Raw genomic sequence first — 21907 nt, forward strand, 5'->3', positions numbered from 1 at the left:
TAACATTCGGAGTACATAGTGACATTTTTTCAAGCTGTAATAATTATTTTTTTCTTTTTATCTTCGGCCAATTCGAAAAGATTCTGATAACGAGTGGAAATTAAGCCCCAAATATTCAGATATTTTACATTTTATTGCTATTATTTGCGAACTGTACAAAATAGAAAAAGGATCTTTGAACTTTTTTTTCTAAATCGTACGATTATTTCATTGTTTAAACGATCAAAAAATGTTTTAATAGCAAATCGTATACAACGCGACTGTTTTTTTATAAAAGAAATAATTTTTAAGTTATAGTTTTAAGACTTTAAAAAAATTCAAAAAGAATTTTTGAAGAAAATCTTTTTTCGAGAAAAAGATTGTTACTAGCGACAGTGTACACCGAAATGTAAAATTATTCTTAATCAGTTTGAAGTCTTCTTAGTATCCGTAGAAAGTATTTAATAAAAAGTTTCCATTTGAGATTTGATAATTTTTTGTTTTGCAAAATTCGAATTACATTAAAAATTCCTATTAATTATGTCAAGTTTCAAATTATTTAAGACATATATATCTGCTACAGGGCACAAGAAATAGCTGGAAGAAACATGTTTACAAATAAATAACGGTAGTTACTGGATATCGAAACAGATTATGAAAATGAAATTATATGTTATGATATATAATACCGCAGCAAAAATATATGTAAATCTTACACACCGCAGTTTAGCTTAGTTCAGCTTACCGGAAGAACCGGGTTTTTTATCATCACCCTGCGAGCAAATTACAAATTCAACACCTTTAACAGCAACATCCGGTAAAAGATTACATTTTTAAACAGCTTCCGAGGTCTTCTCCTGTTCTTGTTTCTTCCATTCTTTAAAATTGTGTAATTGTTCTTCGCTGTCTTATCGGATAAAATATTTCCGGTATGTTCAATAAAACATGTCTAGGTGTATTTCCTCTCTACACATAGAAACAACTTTTTGTTTCTAGTTCTTGCTAGAGTGTGTTGGTTAAATAATGACGTTACACGTCCGACATTTGGTACAAACGGGGCGAAACAACCTGTACATACTCTTTGCTGGGTTTAGACGTGGTTTATTCGAATTCGGGAAACAACAAACGGAATTAGGTATTACCGTATGATTCGACTAGGCCGCCATGATTGCGTGCACCGACCGATAGTAATTACATACGCGCATACACGCAGGCCGGCTGTAGTCGTGAACAAACGCTCGAAATTTTCGATAGCAGTCACGTAGACACGTGCCGATGAAAATTCCTCCTATCGAACTTCCTGACAGTTATTCGCGGAAACATTTCGAATAAAGTTTCATTCTCGGATCGGTTCCCCGGCATTTCCGGCAATCCGGATCGCATGGTTACGCAAACGTTAGGTTGTTACTTGTTGCCTGCGAACTATTCTATGCCAACTGACCGTTCCAGTAGCGCCGAGTATCCTTGCGAATAGAAAATGTTTATATCGTTACGTTCCGGCGGCAAGCTGATTAAAATGGAATACGTAACCAGGAAGCATGTTTCTCGTCGTTCTACTGTCGAGTCTTGAACATTTTCAAACACCGAGTCATTTGCTTGTGTATTATGTTTCATCCTCGCAACACTGATCGTGCCGGATTGTCGCGGACCCACTGTTCTATCGCTTGCGCAATCATTTCAAACCAAGGATTTAATGCTCTAGTATCGAGATTACGAATTGTTCCGCTCCTAGTAGTCTATTCATGCGTTCGGTCACTTGTTGCTCTAAAACAGGCTCGAGTAACAAACGTTCCCTTTGCTAGAACGATCCGGGTCTGCTCCCGCAGCAATGCTTTCGAGCTGATGATAAAGGAGTGCGTGTGTGTACAGTGAGTCGCGAAAGTATTCGAAAGCTCTAAAATAAAAAGTTTGTCGCGAAATAAATATGAGACCCATTACGAATTACAAAATATTTTTATTCCTGTAGTAACGTACAAGTATCACGGTTATACATGTTAAATTTCAAGCGTCTACAATAACGTGAACAATACTTATGAAAGATTTGTTGCCAACACCAGCTAAACGGATACCACGAAAGTATTCAAACGATCGTTTAATAATCAAGTGGCACAATGAAGGCAAGAGCTGTGCCGAAATAGCACAGTTATTAGGGAAAAGTAAATCTACTATTCACTACATAGTAAAAAAAGTAAGAACCACTGGAGTTCTTCAGAATGAAGTCTGTTCTGGCCGGCCAAAGACATTAACGAAAAGGGAAGGAATGTAATTTGCGTGAAATAAAAAAGGATCCAACTATTTCGGCTCCAAAACTTACGACCCTAGTTGTTGATAGCTTTGGGAAACAAGTTTATCCGGAACTTTGTCGAAGAATCCTCCGTGAAAAGAATTGTCATGTTCGTATTCTCCGAAAGAAACCATTTGTTAGCAAAATTAACAAGCAGAAGAGACTAAATTTCGCTAAAAGATATGTAAGCAAGGACCAGGACTTTTGGAAATGCATTATTTTCTCGGATGAAAGTAAATTCAACATATTTGGGTCGATAAATGTTATAAAATTTGGAGGAAACCAAATAGAGAGATGGATTTTAAAAATCTAAGTCCAACCATGAAGCATGGAGGTGGATTGATAATGGTGTGGGGGTGTATGGCAGCCAGTGGTGTTCGAAACCTCGTTATTATTGATGGAATATTAGATAAATATAAATATATGCAGATATTGAAGGATAATTTGAAACAAAGTGCGGAAAAACTAGGAATAGTAGATGATTTTCATTTTCAACAGGACAACGATTCTAAATATATCGCACACATTGTTAAACAGTGGATCACATATAACGTACCCCACATTTTAGAAACACCTCGACAATGTCCGGAAATCAATCCCATTGAGCACTTATGGGCAGAAATTAGCAGACAACTAAGTAAATATAATATTAATTGCAAGGAAGGATTAAAAACAGCAATTTTTGATGTTTGAAATAAAATAGGAAAAGGAATAGCAGAAACTTTGATTGACAGCATGCAACGACGTTTACAAGCCATAATAAGTACTCATGGACGACCGATAAAATATTAAAATTCTACATTTATGCAAAAAATAATCGTTCGAATACTTTTGTGGCGTCCGTTTAGCTGATGTTGGCAATAAATCTTTCATAAGTATTATTTACGTTATCGAAGACGCTTGAAATTTAATATGTATAACCGTGATACTTGTATGTTATTAGAAGAATAAAAGTATTTTGTAGTTCGTAATGGGTCCCACATTTTTTTTTGCGTCAAACTTTTTATTTTAGAGCGTTCGAATACTTTCGTGGCTCACTGTATGTATCTATATGATAGCAGTGGTCGCTTCACTAGAACCCGTTTTTAGGACTCCACGGATGGGAGGCTCTATTCCACGCTCTTCTCACTACGATGACATTTAAAACTAGCCAAATTTAGTAGAACTTAGTAGAAACACAGTAGATCATATTATCGTGGCTAATTCGTGCAAATGGGGTGCATTTTGAAAACTATGTCCATATTTATGATCACACCTTCTTACTGTAATATAATTTTACTAATACCTATTACTGCCTAGTGAACCAACTCCACAACGTAACATATCCCAATCTAGATGTGATATACTGTTTAGCCAACATGTGTGGCTATGTTCTAATCGAATGTCCTACGTACATGTCACTGCAACAAAATCGTTAGCGGTCGTTCGATTCGACAAGAAACAAAGCAGGCCTATGGTCCTATCCAACGATGTGGCTACTTCGGATTGGCAGCTAGGACGAGCGTCATGGTAACAGACCTAAGTGTAGAAACGAATGTGCACGCTCGGTGCGTAATTGAACGCTTGCATAAGATCAAGATTAATCCTCGTATTTAATTTAGAATCAGGTAGCTAGAAAATTAGAATTTCGATGAAATATTTGCAAACTTGGATCAAACATGGATCGAAATCCACTATTCAAGAGCTAAACACCATCTTCTCCAAACTTCTCAGACATTCGTAGAACACATTTATGGAAGTTGAAGAGATATAGTAAAGAATTATCAATTTGCCGTCCGGTGTCACCACAGTGATGTAACACGCGAAGTATCGCTTGACAATCGGCGACCCCCATTGGTGCAACGCGCAAATATATAAGACAAACAAATTTTACATTTATGTACATCTGTATAGCTTCGATGAAAATAGGTGGACAGGATTGAAAACTCGTGAGAACTAACGATGAGATTAGTAAAACTTGATTATTTATAATATCCCGATCAGTAATCTGAATCAGCGATGCCGGCGCCAAACGAATAAATAATGCGAGACGTGCAGACGGCAAAATGTTAATTGTAGCAAAACGTTATTAACGCCTTGCTCTATGATTTCTCTTCTGACAGCTACCTTGACTGGCACTTAACCCTTTGCACTCCATTGTCCCCTCTCAGGGGACATCGTAATTCTAGTATATGACTAAACATTAAAGTTTATTAGCGATTTGCAACTATTTCTCGATGTTTACAAATTCATATAAATCGAATATTATTATAATAATATTATATATACATATACATATATGTATAATGTATACTATATAATAATATAAATGTTCATAAGCGTCGGTAGGTAACATCCATGATGGCGCGAAGTGCAAAGGGTTAATAATTTCATTATAATGACAAGACAATTTTTGTTTCTTATAATCTTCATGTACTTTCACTTCGACGTCTCGATAATAGAAGAATCATCGTCTCGATAAATTTCTAGAACGGTGAATTCGTATTTACTAGATCACGAATGAAATATTTAAGTTAAAGTGGCTGCTAGATATGGTAAAATATAATCGAGCAAGCGATCATGTCAAAGCAATCAATTGCTGAGTCTATATAAGTGGCAATAAAGAACGTCAGTTTTTCTACGTGTTAATGAATAGGATGATTATAACTCAAGAAAAGTTAGTAACCATTGCTTTCTGAAATGGAATGAACATTTGAAAGTGGCGGTTTCGGTGAAGTGATGGCGGCGTTCCGTGGAAAGTGTCACGCGCATTTGTTTGCTCCGAAATGTCATTCGCGCGAAACGCGGAGCGGCGGTGGCGCGGTTCTGTTTGAAAATATCTGCGCCACGCTGCCGGATGTCTTGAAGGACATCGTCAGGGATGAGTCGTAGTTGATCAAAGTCCGTCTGGTGTCCTCGCACCAATTCCAGAAGACTAGCTTCTGGTTACGCGCCTCCAGATCCATCAGCAGCAGAGCGAGGTTCTTGGCGACGGTCGCATCGATTCTGTGCACATGACGACCTTCCACTATCACGGGAATAGTCTGCGACCTGCCGTCGCACCTGCGGGACCATAACACCACCGTGCAGACGGTACAAGTAAACTGAACTCGACGAGGCGCGGAGAATGTTTTATACTCACCAGGACATGACGGACTCGCGGAGGTACTCGGCGGCGGGGTAGCTGAGCGACTGTTTCGGCGACACGAACAGAATCGCCAGGCCATCGACAACGCGTTCCTCGATCAATAAGCCCGGCCTGGCCGCGAAATAGAGCAGGAGAATTAAATTTACTGCGATCCCGGCAATCATCCCGTATTCCGGCCCAATCGCCAGACAACTCAGAAAAGTCACCGTCAAAGGTATCAGATCGATCTCTACGGGCAGAGGTAAACATCTGATTTATCGAACCGTGTACACATAACCGTCAACCTTTCCACCGAAAGCCATAGGACATTCTAGTTGTGAATAGAAAATCGCCGCGTTCAACGGAAAGGGTGGAAACGAAGCCGCGGCATAAATATAGATGAGAACTCGGGTATCAACGCGGATACGAAAATGTATAGAAAGTAGAGTGAAAACTCGGTTCCGAAGCATCCGTTTTCTTCATCGCTCGGTAACCAATGCTTGTCATCTTCTTTTCAAAACCGCGCCAAATGTATACAGTAAATTCTCCCGAATCGTCCCTCAACTTGTAAACAAAAAGGAAAAACTTGGGGAAAAGAAGACACGATTCATTCAAGCCTCGCGGCTCGTTTTCGTAGTTCTTGATTGTTAACAACTGTAAAAACGAGCCGCGAAGTTCCCAATATTGAAATCTCATAGTCTAATAGGAGCTTACTTTTCGTTCGCCAGATCATGCCGAAAATACTAAGCTCGAACATGTAGTACATGGCGATTATAATCACAGCTGCGAGCGTCGCTTTCGGGATGAACTCGAAAGTCGAGGTCAGGAGGCCGCATGCTAAAAGCACCAGGCATCCGGTGATTACGCCGCCCATCGGTGTTTTTACGCCTGACGCGTTGTTTACGGCGGTCCTTGTGAAACTGCCCGTGGCCGGCATCGAGCGAACCAGGCTACCGAAAATATTGCAAAGTCCCAGAGCGAACATTTCCTGATTAGCATCGACCGTTTTCCCTTTTGCTGAAACAAACCCCCGTTTAATACGTGAGCACACTGGATTCGCATGGCTTTGCTACCTTTTACAACTTCACCGGATCGGATAGGATAGAGTTAATTAACCTGTCTCATTTTGCAAATCAAATCATGCAATATTTACCAAAGGCAGTAACATGAACTATGTCTGGTACGCTTTACTTTTGTAAAGTGTTTTCGGATGATACTGTTAGATTTTGTTGAATAATAGCGCTAGATTACGAATTTTATGCGTTTATAAGACAAATGAGTATATCTGTCAATTAAAGCAGTACGTAGGTTCAAAGTTTTTAAGCATTTCGAAGAAAGTTGAAATTTCTTTGCAATCGATAGAAAAAATTCATATTTCGAATACATGCCCACAGTCTACATGTCGACAAAATATACTATGGCATTGTTTTAAACACAATGAAATGTACGTAGAGAACAGAGACACAATTTTAACAAAAATATGCAATAATCGTGAATTATTTAAGAAATAATGAAATTGTTATTAATATAAATTTTTATAAATTTTTATAAATTCTTATAAATTTTATATAAATTTCTTATATGAATAGAAGGAAATAATTTACATGTAAAGTAAATATCAGTTATATGGAAATATAAATGAAAATAATCAAATCAATAATAACCGTTATCTTTGTCAATGTAAATTTCGGTTGTTTATTTTTGAATGAATTTTTATTAAAACTCTGTTACGTAACTGTTTATATTGTAGTTCCAAATACGCACAAATAGTTTTGTTTTCACTGTTTCGATCTGTTCTTTCAGCGCTGCCCGAGTCAACATGGGAAAATTTAATTCGATTAATTTTATCGTGTGTTGGAAAAATCTAAAAAAAAATACGTCAACCAAAAAATGAACAATGCGGACATTCTTTCACAATAGCGGCCGATCGTAAGTTTTCCAAACTGATCTACGACAGTTTATCTGACCTGTATTATTTCCCGAATCAACAAATATCTTAGACATTCCGATAGTTTTTCTTACTAAACTGGGATATACTTCTCTAACGTTAGCACAGTTTGAAACTGCAATTATGTTTACGACAATTCAGCGTCTTGTGTGCTGTCACGCTGAGAGGAAGATACGGTTTAATCCACCTTTGAGAAACTTACCGAAAGCTTTCGCGATGGCGATGCTCTCCAAAATGGCAACCAATGGCATTGATACCGCGGTGCTTCCGAGTTCGTTGACCGTTTCCAGGAAATTGTATGTGTGATTCCCAGTTACAATGGAGAACGGTGGTGGACCAAAAGGCGGTAAGCCTTCTGTAATGTTTCCAGTAATTTTGAAAGGTTTAATTCCGCTCGAGTACAATGAATAGCTTAATATTATTCCGATGATAACGACTATGGCGTTCCTGGCCAGCGACGACAGCCACAAAAACTTCTGAAACGGAGTTCCGGTCTTCTTCCCTGGTAAATTCTGTTCGACAAATTTTTAAACAAACTTCGTTATTGTTGACAAGCAGAATCATGCTCTCGACTATCCGTAAAATAAGAATTTTTATACAAAACCGCGGATTAAAATCTTTCTCTAATAAATACAGGAACGTAAATTGTCAAATTATCAGAAATTGTATATATGAAAATAGTGTAATAATATAAGAAATATTAAAAATAATTAGTAAGCCATAGATTTTATGACAAAAATAAGTAGGTGAAATCTACTTCTTAAATAAATAATCTAACGAGTAAAATCAACATTAAACTTTTATTGAAATCGATTCTAATTCGAATCTATAATAAAAATTAAAAAGTAAAAATTAGAAATCAATTATGATTTAAAGTTCCTTTTCAAGCTTTTGTTAAAAATTTGTTATAGTTCACATTTATAGTAATCTCGATTTTATAATTCGATCGTACCCTATTGTATGATAAAACAGAAGCTTGTTCGCTGATTCTACAAAATCTTACGACGAAGGGCTAAACCAATAGTTGTCGGAACGTATTCAGCGCAGAAGCATACCTTCAGACAGACGAGCACAATCATGGAAGAGACTCCTAGAACAGTGTCCCAGAGGGTGATCTCGTTCACGTGATCGACAACTTTGACAATGGCGTCGATAAACGAGTCGCTCCTGCCGCTCAGGCCAAGGAGCGTCCCAAGCTGAGACGTAGCAATTATTAACGCGGCCGCGTTGCTAAATCCAGAGATCACCGGCATACTAACGAATTCCACGAGGAATCCCAAGTGCAGCAATCCCATCAGCAGAATAATGCAGCCGGACAAGAAACAGAGGAGCACCTGGAGAAGCAGAAGTTCGTGGCCTTCGACGATTCGTGACACAGTGCTGCGTTGCTCGGATTGAATGTGATCGTAAGGGGAGAGTGATACGAGAGGTGGCGGGGGGAGGATGGTAAACGAATTTTTCAGCATAAGATGAAGAGGTCGAGACGAAAATGGCGGAGAGCTCGCGGTAAAATATAGAACGTTGGTGAAAGAAAGAGAGCAAGCGTGAGTGCACTTACGACGACGTCCTCTCCGAGTCTCATAACGTGATGCTGCGATAATAAGGCCATTATCGCCGTGGGTCCCACCGTGATATCTTTGCAGCTACCGAACACCAGGTAGATGAAGCCTCCCATGATGCCGCTGTACAGGCCGTACTGAAGTTTACAAAAGTTCACCAAACGAGAATCGGTTTGTGCGGCCGTCGTCTGTTCAACGCGACCGGATCATCGCCCGTTTTCCAACGATTCACGAATAAAATTTCCGCACATTCTGCGATTCTCATCGACACGCGACCACGACGGCGACGCCGGCGCAAGGTTGAACGTTCGCGGCGCCGATTCAAAACTTTGTTCCCGAGTGAATATCGTTTCCACGGTCGAACTTTCCGCGGCCGCAAGAAAGAAAGTTGAACGGTATTGAAAACGGGCTTACGCACCTGGGGTGGAAGTCCGGCGACAATCGCGTAAGCTATACCCTGCGGTATAGCAGTCAGACCGACTGTCAGCCCTGCCAGAGTGTCCTGCAAAAGTTTGCTCCAACTGTAGACGGGCAACCATGCCAATATCGGTATCCTTCGCTGAAGGAACCGCTTTAAATCTATCCTTGAGCTGGCACTCCTCCCTGCAACCCGATCAATCGGCGACGATTTATTGACAGCGCATTAATTAGTTCTCAACTAATTTTATTCGAAGTAACCACATGGTTTCGTGGTAGTAATCACGACGTAATCACGATATTTCTGGATAAATCACCGGAATTGCTAATTTTCGCGAAGCTTGCTCGATAACGCTATTTCTGAATGGAAATTTCTTTTCCGTAGTTAGCATACAATTATAGTCCGACGAATATCGCATGTACCTTATAGAACACTTAGGGAGTCGGTATCGTATCTACTGACGGGGAATTCCGCGAGAACAAGCTTAACGACGAACGGTAACGATTGTCTTGTTCTCGAAAATCGTATTCGGTAGTTTGATTTACATTTTGATCAGAGAAAAGTGTAAACGAAAGAGAAGAAAATGCTATCGAGTTCGGGAAACTTAAACCTTTGCCACTCCGCGCCATCATGGATGTTACCTTCCAGCGCTTATGAACATTTATATTATTATATAGTATACGTTATATACATATAATATTATTATTATAATATTCGATTTATATGAATTTGTAGACATCGAGAAATAGTTGCAAATCGCTAATAAACTTTAATGTTTAATCATATACTAGAATTACAATGTCCCCTGACAGGCGACAACGGAGTGAAAAGGGTTAACTGAAACGTGGTTAATCGGAACAGACCAATCACGAAACTGAAAATGCAATGCCCTTACTTGTCGATACCGGGGAATATACTACTCCTGACATGTTTACAAAGAATTCGCACAGCGTTCACTTTAAAATTTACAGTTTTCCCCGATTAGAACGAAGATTTTCCTGTGCGGACGAAGAGGAGAAGCAATAAAAATCGATCGCCGCTCGGATAATCTTGTCTTCGAGACGTATGAAACGAAACTCCCTGGCAAGAAGAATAGTTACCGGATGAGAAACGCGAAGAGCTGAAATTATGCCCGAAGTAGGAGAGATTGCAACATGTTGATTACCATCGGTTATTACCATCGTTAATATCACCGTGATATCAGCCAATGCCTATGGAATTGTCAGCAACCGTATCATTTCCCGCCCATAAAACAAGAACCATTAAGCATTGTCCTGCACGGCGAACAATGCCAATCTGTTCGCGTGTAGAGATAAATCTGAATGCGATTTTCAGTTAGTGTGCGCGCAAACGGGAGCCGTGTCACGAACGAAGATGATCGCGCGCGCGCGCGAGCCTTTTCTTTGAACACTATTACACTGCGCGACAAAATGATAGGACATCCCAAAATTTTTCGTGTTTCTCAAAACCAATAATGCATAGAAAGGTTTTGCATGTAGCTGTATAAACAGTACCCCTTCTTTATTAACACGTGAGAAAACAGCCACTGATTATATATATGTTTGAAGGGATTATATCCGTTTATGTAAAAGACGAGTACGACAAAATGATAGAACACGTGCAGAAAAAATATGATTTTTATTTAATTTCAATAATGTGTACACATTCCTTTCTTTTCTAGAACCGCTAACATTCTCCTAGGTAGTGATATATATAATTTTTTTAAATAACTCCGCGAAATTGCTTTCCAACCTTCTTCAATCGCGGCTTTTAACTCTTCAATTGAATTAAATTATCTACATTTTCTGTAGACGTTACGAGATAGCTGTCCCCAGACATTTTCAATAATATTCAAATCTGGTGATCTCGCCGGCCAAGGTAAAAGTGGAATATTATTTGCGTGAAAATATTGTTTTACCGCTTTGGCCGTATACACTGATGCTCTATCTTGCTGAAAGATGAAAGCATCTCCACTAATTCGTTCCGCATTTGCTGCAATTTCTTCATCAATTAGTTTTATATAATCAGCGCTTTTTAATTTCACATTGATAAAACGAATATTTGTTTTCCCTTTATAACGAATTCATCCCCAAACCATGATTCCTTCTCCTCTCATCTGACGTTTAACTTGAAATATCGGTACCCTTCTAAGGCCATGAAAATAATACGACTAACCATCTGGTCAATCGAGAGTAAATCTTTTTTCATCGGTAAAAAACACTTTCTTCCACTTCTTCTTCCATCTAATGTGCTCTTTGGCAAACACCAATCGATCAGCAATATCTTTCTTTGTTAAGGGCGGCTTTCTTTGAATTTTTTTACGTTTTATATGATCAGATTGTGGTAATATACGCTGTACATTCCTTACATTGGTTTCTATTGCTGCTTCCTGTGCTATTTGACGTGCTGTCAGGGTGGAATTTGACGCAACTCGTAATATTTTCCGTACACCACGATCATTCACAGCGCGCGGTCGATCTTTGCTTTTCTTTTCACTGTAATTCTCGGTGTCTTTTAAAAAGTTTCTAATTACATTTCGACTTCTCCCTATTAATTTCGATATTTTCGAAATGCTTATATCGGTTTTTAAATTTAAAATAATTTTTTTCTCGGTTCTATTTAATTTGGTACCACGGCCCATTTTCAAAGATGTAAGCTAATATTTTTAAATATCTAATTACTTAATGTTTATTATTCACTGCTTATTATTGAAAAATAAACTATTTGAATATTATTTGATATTAGTCTTTCAACACGCACTTTGCTACTGACTTCTCTGTTACTACTGTCCTATCATTTTGTCGTACCCGGTTTTCACATAAACAGATATAATTCTTGGGAAACCACGTAAACAATGATCGCTATTTCGTGTATTACTGAAATAAGGATACTGTTTATATAGCTGCATGCAAAACCTTTCTACACATTATTGGTTTTGAGAAACACGAGAAATTCTGCGGTGTCCTATCATTTTGTCGCATAGTGTAGGTTCACGGTTGCACCACCCGTTACGAAACATCCCGTGTCCAAATCTCTGGAGGTACCTACACAACACCATAATTACGAGCGACCCTAGATCACGTGTTCGTTCCAAACGAGTCCGTTGCCCTGTGATGGTCCCACTTCACCGATTATTGTCAACCGCGCTGGATGCTCATCGATCGTCTGGAGATGATGATCGAACGCCGGCCGAAGTTGTCGCAGAATCGCGGGTAACTTTTTCGACAGACTGACGCTCATCGCGATCCGCGGTTCTAATTAAGAGGCGGTGTAGACTCGAGTTATTCGACGTCTACAGTCACGTACATCGATAACACGATTCACTGGACTACCGGAACGCCTTGATAATACAGCATTCGAAGCTGCATTGTATTGACACTATGATTCTGACTGATAACGGATCACATGACTAATTCTGCCGATAGAATCTTTCTTAAACTTACGGAACTCGTGATCTGTCATTTCAGAAATCAGAATTCGCATGTATTCGCTTTGTTTTGAATAAATATTTATCTAAAATAATTATTCCGGTGAATTTGGTTTCAATCGAATAGTTTATTTGAATAACAATCATGTATTAGTTGCTTACTCGAATAAATCGTTGTAGAAGATTGTACAGTTATCCGAACAATAATGAGACTAATTGTTGACTGTTTTGGATTTTATGTAATTCTGCAAAAATGGATTTACCATAACCTGACATATACGACCCTGTTGACAACACTGTTCTTTTCATGACAATATTACAAACGATAACACCTCGTAACAAACACGCGTGTGTTGTAAACATAAATCATCGAATGTATGCATGTCAGTGTCAATCTTAGCTATGCATCAATGATAAATCTACCACAAAAGCAACAAGTTTCCCGATGCGATGAAAAAGAAAGAAATTCGGAGCGATTCGAATTCCGACGACTTGAGGGAAACATTATTGTTAAAATTAACGTGGAGGAAATCAGTCATTAAACTATTTTATTGCACGAGTAAAATTTGTATTACTCGAATATTATAATATACATATTTTTTATTATCCGAATATTATAATATGCATCTTTTTTATTATTCGATTATAATATACATCTTTTTATTATTACTATTCTTTTTTATTATTCGAATAACAAATAACTTCTACTCGAATAAATTCTTGCTCCAATAAATTGGAATCTTAATCTGGCATCGAAATAAAGTTATGTTTAATCCTGCCAGAAATAGTCCAACTGGACATGTTAGCTCGACTTCCCTGCTACTACGAATCAGAAAAAAAATTCCAGACAACCGAACTATAGTTCGTTGCCTGACGATCTGCTCGTTCTCCTCTTATCTAACGATATTACGGAAATGACAATATAATTACAAAAATACAATCGATAGCCGCTATCGGCGTGTGACTGTGTCTTTTCGATCTAGATCCTGCTAAACGAAATTGTCAGTTTTATGAGCCACGTTTAACTATATATCATTATAGATTGTAAAAGAAACAAAGAGAATAAAAGAAAAAAATTTCAAAGGTTCAGTGTCTAACGTTTAGACACGATTCCAATTAAATAAAAAATTCATAGGCGTTCGTTTTGGCTAATAAACGACGTAAACACAATTTGCAGTATGAAATCGTCTACACGAATCGAGCTATTCTATTACAGACTAATCAAAAATTGATAAACAGAGCAACCTCGTGATATCTTTGTCGCAAATCTAATGCAGTAAAAGCAAAATTAGATTTGCTATGCCACTTCAAATCACGAATTAAATGCGCTTAATAGATCTCTATTTGGCTCACTGGATTTTAATATCTGATCGGGAACCTTCAACCGTATTTTACCAAGTATCTTTTCAGATAACAAATAAACTCCGATACTATAATCCGCATCAATGTTTCATCCACTTATTGACGTTTGTTCAGCGTGGAATAGTGTTAGAATAATCGTTTTACAATAGCTGCGAAATCTTCGGCCGTGTTTGCTTTGGTCTGATCCTGAGGCAAGCAATAGAAAATTATACGATAAACATCGCAGCGTCATTGACACGAGAAACATGCGAATATTTGTGTGTCATTCCGTATCGAGAATGAATGTAGCACGAGTACATATAATCATGAAATTGATATTTATTATTAGCGATTGTTTTACGCGTGTTGCCAGCCAGTTCATTGCCGCGACAAGTATCAATTGTTTCTATTTGAAAAAAAGTTAATAAATGACGAACGCAAAGATTATGCTAGAACAAAGATATGATACGTCACGTGTTCACGATTCATTTATCTTTATATTGATTGCTCAGTTCGGAAGTCTACGGCATTTATCTTTACTGATATGTACTCAAAAATTATCCGTACATTACAATGATAATAGTTTGCAGATTCTCAGCCGTTTATCGAATTATTGCCCACCGAATCCCGTTTAGTCAATTATCTTTATGCGTGGCTGTTACGGATACGAGTAGTCTTTATCTCTGACCGATATGGTTTCGGATCACATGTGAAAAGAGAATGTCACTTCAACAGGTTTCATCCTCGCCCCATATCGTCATGTTTCGTGTAAATAAATAAAGGCGATGCTTAATTCTCTAGCCAACTGAAAGGTGACGGTCTCTTATCGTCGATAAGCACTTACTCTTCAGATCACGAGTCGAAAATTCGTCTTTGTGTCGTGACGAGACACGAGCCGAGCAGATTTTACGTATTGTTATACAAAATTAATTGCAGTTTGAACTTTGAAAATTCCGATGCGGGGAGAACGTCATAATTTATGGCGCAAGAACGTAACCGTTCATCCATTCATCATAGAATACGGATCTTTATGCAAGATTTAAAGTTTCGGCATGAATCGCAAAAGCCACAGCAGAACAGGCCGTTCTTTCTTTCTTTCTTCAATAACTTTAAGCTTTAGAAAGTTTTCTTAATTTTTCACGGGTTTAAATTCTATTAACAATTGTATTACTTTACAATAACGTCCAGTTATTATTTATTAGTGAAAAAGTATAGATATTCATAGAAACATCTCAATGTGCTTGCCAAAATTGAAAAGTGAGGTATGTACCTTTATTATCATATAATTTATATAATTATCATTATCTACTGTCTTTCGTTATCATTATTATTACTATTACTATTGTTATTATTTCTTCATTTCTTTTTCCTTTTGTCAGTAAATTTTTTCAAAGTTTTCGTAATAATTTGTTACAAAATAATATCATAGTATTTTTCAATACGTTAAAAAATAAAAAAAATAACGATTAGAACAGACTGTCAAAGAACAATAAAAAATTCGAAAATGTACAAAAAAAATAGTTGTTTTCCAAACTTCGCAGTCGGTAGGACTCGAACCTACGCTCCCAGAGGGAATCTGATTTCTAGTCAGACGCCTTAACCACTCGGCCACGACTGCTACGAATTATCGTTTCTCATATATTGAAGAAATAGTATGTTCCTTGTGCAACAAGAATGTAATTAATAACGATACAGTTAAAAGCAATTGTCATCGCACTTCGTCGATCTCACCGCCACATACGACAATTAATCTAATCGACGGCACAAAAATTCCACGGGAACAGTTGATTGATCGACGACATAATACGATCCAGAAAAACGATCTAGCAAACACTCAACGGAAAAAACAGCTACTGTCACAAAACACTGTTAGAGAATTCGCTAAACAAGTAAATAAAACTTACTCAGCAATGGTGTCGTTTCTCCGATGCCCCTTTCGTACAGCATTTTCGCATAATTAGAAACCGTATCGTATCGTTACGTGTATACGCTCGGGAATCACAAAAGCGTCGCATGTCCCGACGGAAAAAGAACAATCCGACAATGCTCTGACATTGTCGATAAGGTAGAACATGATTCTCGACAGCGACTGGTGGCAATATTATCGCGTGGACGCACACTCGGAATATGTACCGAGGACTTTGTAATGAAAAATAACTACCGAATTGAGTCATTTCTAGAAATGGTTGATCGAGTGCCTCGCAACAGGTTCGAACTTCAAACGGTTGAATTTGAATTCTCTGTAAGTACTTTAAAAAATAAAAATATTATTCCAAAGTATACTCGGGAACAGATTTGGGTATAAGCTAGATAGGCTATAGTAGTTTTTAGGCGGTGGCGATTTTTGAAGAAAATTCCGCTTTAGTTTTTTCTATACACGGTAAAAAATTACACGACCGCTACAACTGATTGTTAAGAATAGAATAGAAATCCTACATATTATTGTATATACCAACTGAACTAATGATTTCATGGAGATTGTCAGAACGCAAACAAAAATATGTTAACCTAGGACCAGTGTCTTTCACAAACAGAAGTAATACAGTGAAACCTCGATTACCATAACCTCTGATATCTGAATTCTTTATTATCCTAATACGATGTAAATGTAAATAATGTAAGATGATCCGTATGCAACACTATATGCGAAATATGAATTTATGTTTACAGACAAAGAACCGTTGCAGCCAGCGTGGCGCAACACGAGCGTCGATAATGACGCGTGCACAGATACAGAATTCAACGTATTACTAGAAACAGTTCCTTAATACTTTAGAAACTAAACGACTGCATGCCAAGTTTCAGTTTTCTTTCAACATTAAAGTACTCAGGTATCTTTTCAAAACTTGTATGTACACGTTTCGAGTTTCAATGCCGTCTTGTGTATGGAATGAAATACTTTTCAAATATAATCACTGAAACCCTGTTACTCTTAAGCAGTAATCGAAACCCAAGAAATGGAATTGGTTGATGAAATTGTCTTGAATTCGTAAGCATCTGTTCATATGTATATCAAACTTGTTCTTACTCTTAGACTCATTTCGCTTCTTTTCAGATTATGCTGCGAGATCCGGAAATTAACAATAATAGTCGCCGTGCATCGACTATAATACAGCGATACAGCAATAAACACGATTGCCCCGCGAATCATTTTCCACGCGGTCAAAATGGTTATCTATTCCAAGTTACTCGAATAAATTGATCGATAAATCGGCCCCGCAGAATGCTAATGAATTCCATGAATTAACGGTTGATCGTTAACTGTTTTCAAAGTGTGACGAGCCGCGGAACAAATAAATCCAATGCCTCTCCGTTGGAAGACTACGGTAGATGATCTTACCTCTTACCGGTTATCAAATCGATAGCCTTCATCGAAGAGATACTGCAGCTCGCGTGCCATGATTCATGAGATAATTGTATTAATAGATGACCACCTTTTCGACAGATATGATGACACCGCTTATTTCAGAATACAGTCTAATAACTGCATCTACTTGCGTTCCTTCTGTTCATTGTTCGCGAATCGAGGATAAAATGAACACACACGTTTCTTCTGGCTATCGATTTTATTAAGCCGAGAGGGAAACAGAAACTTGATTGATCAGCGTTACAATTTCATTTTCCACGCGTTTGAGTGTGTCTTTTTCGTCAGAGATCATGATCAATATAACATGATGTGCGATAAGACAAGAATTATTTCTTTGACTAGAATGTCGCTGAAATATAATTTTTTAGCTTGAGGAATTTACTTTTACGAATTTCGTTCGAAAATATATTGACAGCATTAAACTAAACTTTCTTAAGATACATATGTGCATAGATATAATCTTAACCTACAAAAATTATAGGTTTCTTAGTTATATTTCTTGATTTATTTATTAGACAGCATACAATTATGTCAACTTAAGCCTTATTTGCGTGACATATAGCACATGTCACAGCCATGTGAATGCATAACATGAATAATTTTCCAAGTTAGATAGTTCACATAGTGGTTACATAAACTTTAAAAAAAAGCATGAAAAAAATCAACGATTTCTAACATTTTCAAGAAAAATGACTTCTTTTGTCAGAAAAAATGACACTTGTTAAAAAACTATAACAAAATAATGAACATATTAATATCAAGCCAAGCTCATAACGAATCGAATGATATTGGTTCGAAATTAATCGGTCAATTAGTTTTTTTATTTATCTTTTGCGTAGATTTAGAGTACGAGTCTACGAGATAAACGTGAATAAAATTTGTACTATGGTTTATACAAAAAAAAACCCAAAAATTTTTAATCTGTTCTAGAAGAATCCGTGCTTAAATATTTTATAGAAAAAAGGAAAAATTTCTTCCATTAATTAGAGAATATTTTATAATGGACGTAGAAAAATTCAGATTTCTGAATGCTCGTGTTTCCTTAGATATTACATACACTTTACAAATGTCTACAGTTTAATATTACGTATGTATATAGAAATGACGTTAAAATATTATTTTACAATTAAATTCCTTTTGCAAATAACCGATTGGCTGCTTTAAAATTGAGTGCAGGTAAAAGTGTGTCGTTACGTCCTTGCAGAAGTGTAAAATTCTGATTTCGTTATAGGTTGAATTCTATCATGTTTGAAGTGACGGGGAGAGTCGCTAACATCGATATTGCAGCCGAGCGACTTACTTGTATTGATTCATACGTAATTACTCATTCATATATATTCTCGTAGCTCGCGGGTGTATGTCACTATGCAAAGGTGATTGGAACTTGCGCGAAAACAATACAGCTTACCTTGTCGAAAGAACTTTCATTTGCACGTGCAGACAAGTCAAACAATAGCTAAGCTAATCCCGTTCGTCGATTATTGATCCTTTAATTGACGGCTTGCGGAAAACTATCAAATTGTGCATACGTCCAATTTATTTTGCTCTACCATAATTTTTTCCTGAAAACAACCAGAGTTATGTTCCACGATGCAAGAAGATCGCAACTCGATTAGGAATAATTATATCTATCGGCAACGCGCAATTAATATTGCAAATAAATTATTGTTGCGAGGAAAATCTATTTATCACCGAATAATCATCGCCGTTGATTTAACCCATAAGGCCGCGACAATTTTGCACGCTAAACGATTGAACGTATTATAAAATAAAGCAGCAATTCGCAAAAAAAAATCATAATCAAACGCAAAGCACATTCCGCGTTTACGTAATCAATTGCGCAACGCTGAGAGCTGATCGACGAGTAACTGATACCTACAATTCGAGAAAAATGCATGAAAACTCAGCGACCGTTAAATATTTCTTTCGCGTACTCTTAATTAACTTCAAAGCAAGTAAATCAAATGTAACTAACACACGATATCTTTTTCTGCTCAACGAGACTTGCTAGATGGAACGACTTTTATTTCCTCCTTTTTTTTATGCATTCATACTTCAACCGCGGGCTTTAAAAAGTAGCGACTGCTTTTTCTGTCCAACGTTCCAAAGAAACAGTCATTTTGCGACAAAGTGGCATTTTGCTACAGTACTGGCGCGCAATTATTGATTACAAACATCGGTATTTCTTTGTTGTAAACGATTTGCGCAGCTTCGAAGATTCTTTTTAATTCGCAGAGATGTCAGTGCTGGGAGAACACGAGGCGAACAGAATTTTCAAGAGTAACAAAAAGCGAAACGACGAGGATGGGATTCGAACCCACGCGTGCAGAGCACATTGGATTAGCAGTCCAACGCCTTAACCACTCGGCCACCTCGTCCAGTGACAACCGATTCTTCATTGAACGTATTTTCCATTTGCTATATCAGCTGCATCTTTTTTTTGATTATAGTGAGAGTTTCATGGTACAACCGACTAGCGGACGATTCGACATGTACAAATAAATCAAGGAAAACGAACATTCCTTCCGTTTTAGATCTCATTCTCAAGAAAATGGAGATTCACAATGTGGGATATACGTGTAGTATTAAATGCGAAACTGTTGACTTCTGAAACTGTTCCGTGACTTTTCATGAATACTAATGCAATAAAAGATGTTATTACTTTTTTTCCGTGCCGTGTTTACATGTAGAATCAGTCTCCAGCCGGTTGTATCACAATTTACAAGACACACTGTATTGCACATTACATTTCGATGTTGCCCTTGTCCCCGACACTGTCCAAATGTCCTCAACCTTGCACGATACAATCGTTAATATTTGTTCACGGCGTTCGAAAGGATTCTATCGTTCTGGCCCATTGAACAGGAACAGCCGCGTTGCATTGGTTCGCTTCGAGCGAGTGCTTCGATCAGAAACAGTCGATCCGTTTCACAAGTTTGACGTGTAGCCAGTTAATTACGTAATAAACAGTTTAACTTCCATAGAATTATAGTATCCTATCTGTCGAAGGAAATTGCTTCGCATATTCGTTTAAACATGTTCTGCTCGATAATGGCACGCGTATTGCTGCGTAAAAATTTGAACTAATTGTACACAATTTGATATTACTTTATTACCAGTTCTGGCAGATATGCGAAAAGTGATTACTTGACAATTTATTTGGTAGTTTATTGAGAATATAAAACAATATTGGATATTCGGATAAGAAATACACAGTTTGTATAACTTCACAGTTTTTAAAAGTAAATTCAGAGTTCGACGTTGGAGTTACATAACCTGACGCAGGGGTCCAATTTTCTGCATCAATTACGAGAAACAACCATTGAATAGAAAGTTCTTTTTTAAATAACTGTATGGAATGAAAAGAATACGTTGATGTTATTAAATTCATTCAATTGTGCATAGAATCAGCAGTTTAATCGTAACATATATAAAACTTCTGCAGAAGAAAAGAATTTAACCTGAAATAACCTGACATTAATGCGGAACGCAACCGGGCAATCCGCATTGTGCTTTGAACAGCAATTTAATAAATACATAAGATGAATATACAAATATCGAGAGAAACATGGGACGCTGAATAACGGGACCGGATATGGCGATAGCTTAGGATTTTAGAAGAATCCGTGAAGAATAGAAACTAAGGTTGCCATTTGGAAACAATGCGAGTTCGATTCTAGTTAACGGGATATCACGTGCGTCCCGTTTACTTCTACAAATCTGCATTACATCGGTCGAGAAATTCAGGATTCCTTTGATCACGCGGTTGCCTCTAGAGCTGGCGCACTTGATTTCCATGAAGTTCACGTATTACCAGGAGAACGCTTTCTAATCAGCTTCGGGATAGTATTATAAAGAGTTTATCAAAATAGCTATCCAATCGAAGACGATTCACGATACGATACGATACAAAACCGTCGTTCGTTTACAAAACTGCATCTTTTTTTTCGCGCGTCGCGTGAGATTATCGATTCTGTATTCCGGTCGAGTACACGTTTACACAGAACTGAATTTTTCAATGCACCTACAGAGTTAATAATATCAATAATACTACAAGTAACCAGACTGTGAATTTTTGTGCCCTCATGGTTTGTAAATATTTTAAAAAAGATACTAAAATACAAAGTTCGACGGGAACTGACAAAATTCCTATTTACCGATGCACATTAATTTCACTTCTTAATATTCTGTCGAAACAACTGGAAAATTGCATAAACATCTACGGTCTATAAATAACGGTAAATACTAGTATTCATGCATATAAATACTTTATATGGATACTAAAACCACCGTGACTAAACAAGATTAATATTTACTGTTTCGTAACTATGACAAGATTGTGTCTATTCAGACTTCGTATGATTTCTATAGTGATATCTGCTTGAAAAACAGTCTATCGACAAGTTTTGCAGAGAAAATATTTTTGTAATTTCGGTAACTGCAAAATATTAATATTAATAGTCTTATATCAGTAAAAT

The 21907-nt window shown here is 37.3% G+C and overlaps 1 protein-coding gene, 1 long non-coding RNA gene and 2 other non-coding genes across 10 annotated transcripts; 1 reads left to right on the plus strand and 3 right to left on the minus strand.

Annotated features, from left to right (window-relative positions):
- Positions 1–114: 114 nt before the first annotated feature.
- LOC144478678 (sodium-independent sulfate anion transporter) lies at positions 115–20333 on the minus strand. Of its 6 annotated transcripts, XM_078196848.1 has the most exons (9): positions 20177–20317; positions 18838–18991; positions 9295–9479; positions 8876–9013; positions 8373–8651; positions 7520–7829; positions 6084–6386; positions 5385–5619; positions 115–5305 (listed from the first exon to the last, which is right to left on the minus strand). In XM_078196848.1, the coding sequence occupies exons 4-9, from the start codon at positions 8990–8992 to the stop codon at positions 5032–5034; spliced, it is 1518 nt and encodes a 505-aa protein (XP_078052974.1). In that variant the 5' UTR covers positions 8993–9013; positions 9295–9479; positions 18838–18991; positions 20177–20317; the 3' UTR covers positions 115–5031. The 6 variants fall into 6 exon arrangements, with proteins under 6 accessions (XP_078052974.1, XP_078052938.1, XP_078052947.1 ...); XM_078196812.1 differs by lacking the exon at positions 18838–18991 and having other exon boundaries at positions 20092–20333; XM_078196821.1 differs by lacking the exons at positions 18838–18991; positions 20177–20317 and adding an exon at positions 15967–16106.
- Positions 15599–15680, minus strand: Trnas-aga (transfer RNA serine (anticodon AGA)). The gene has a single exon. It is a non-coding gene; the product is annotated as a tRNA-Ser (tRNA).
- On the plus strand, positions 16166–17949 carry LOC144478764 (uncharacterized). 2 transcript variants are annotated; one of them, XR_013495407.1, is made up of 4 exons: positions 16166–16304; positions 16733–16893; positions 17003–17051; positions 17118–17949. It is a non-coding gene; the product is annotated as an uncharacterized LOC144478764 (long non-coding RNA). The 2 variants fall into 2 exon arrangements; XR_013495406.1 differs by having other exon boundaries at positions 16733–17051.
- Positions 19726–19807, minus strand: Trnas-gcu (transfer RNA serine (anticodon GCU)). Its single transcript has one exon. It is a non-coding gene; the product is annotated as a tRNA-Ser (tRNA).
- Positions 20334–21907: the final 1574 nt, after the last annotated feature.

Source organism: Augochlora pura, chromosome 1, assembly GCF_028453695.1.
Source record: "Augochlora pura isolate Apur16 chromosome 1, APUR_v2.2.1, whole genome shotgun sequence".
Taxonomy (NCBI): domain Eukaryota; kingdom Metazoa; phylum Arthropoda; class Insecta; order Hymenoptera; family Halictidae; genus Augochlora; species Augochlora pura.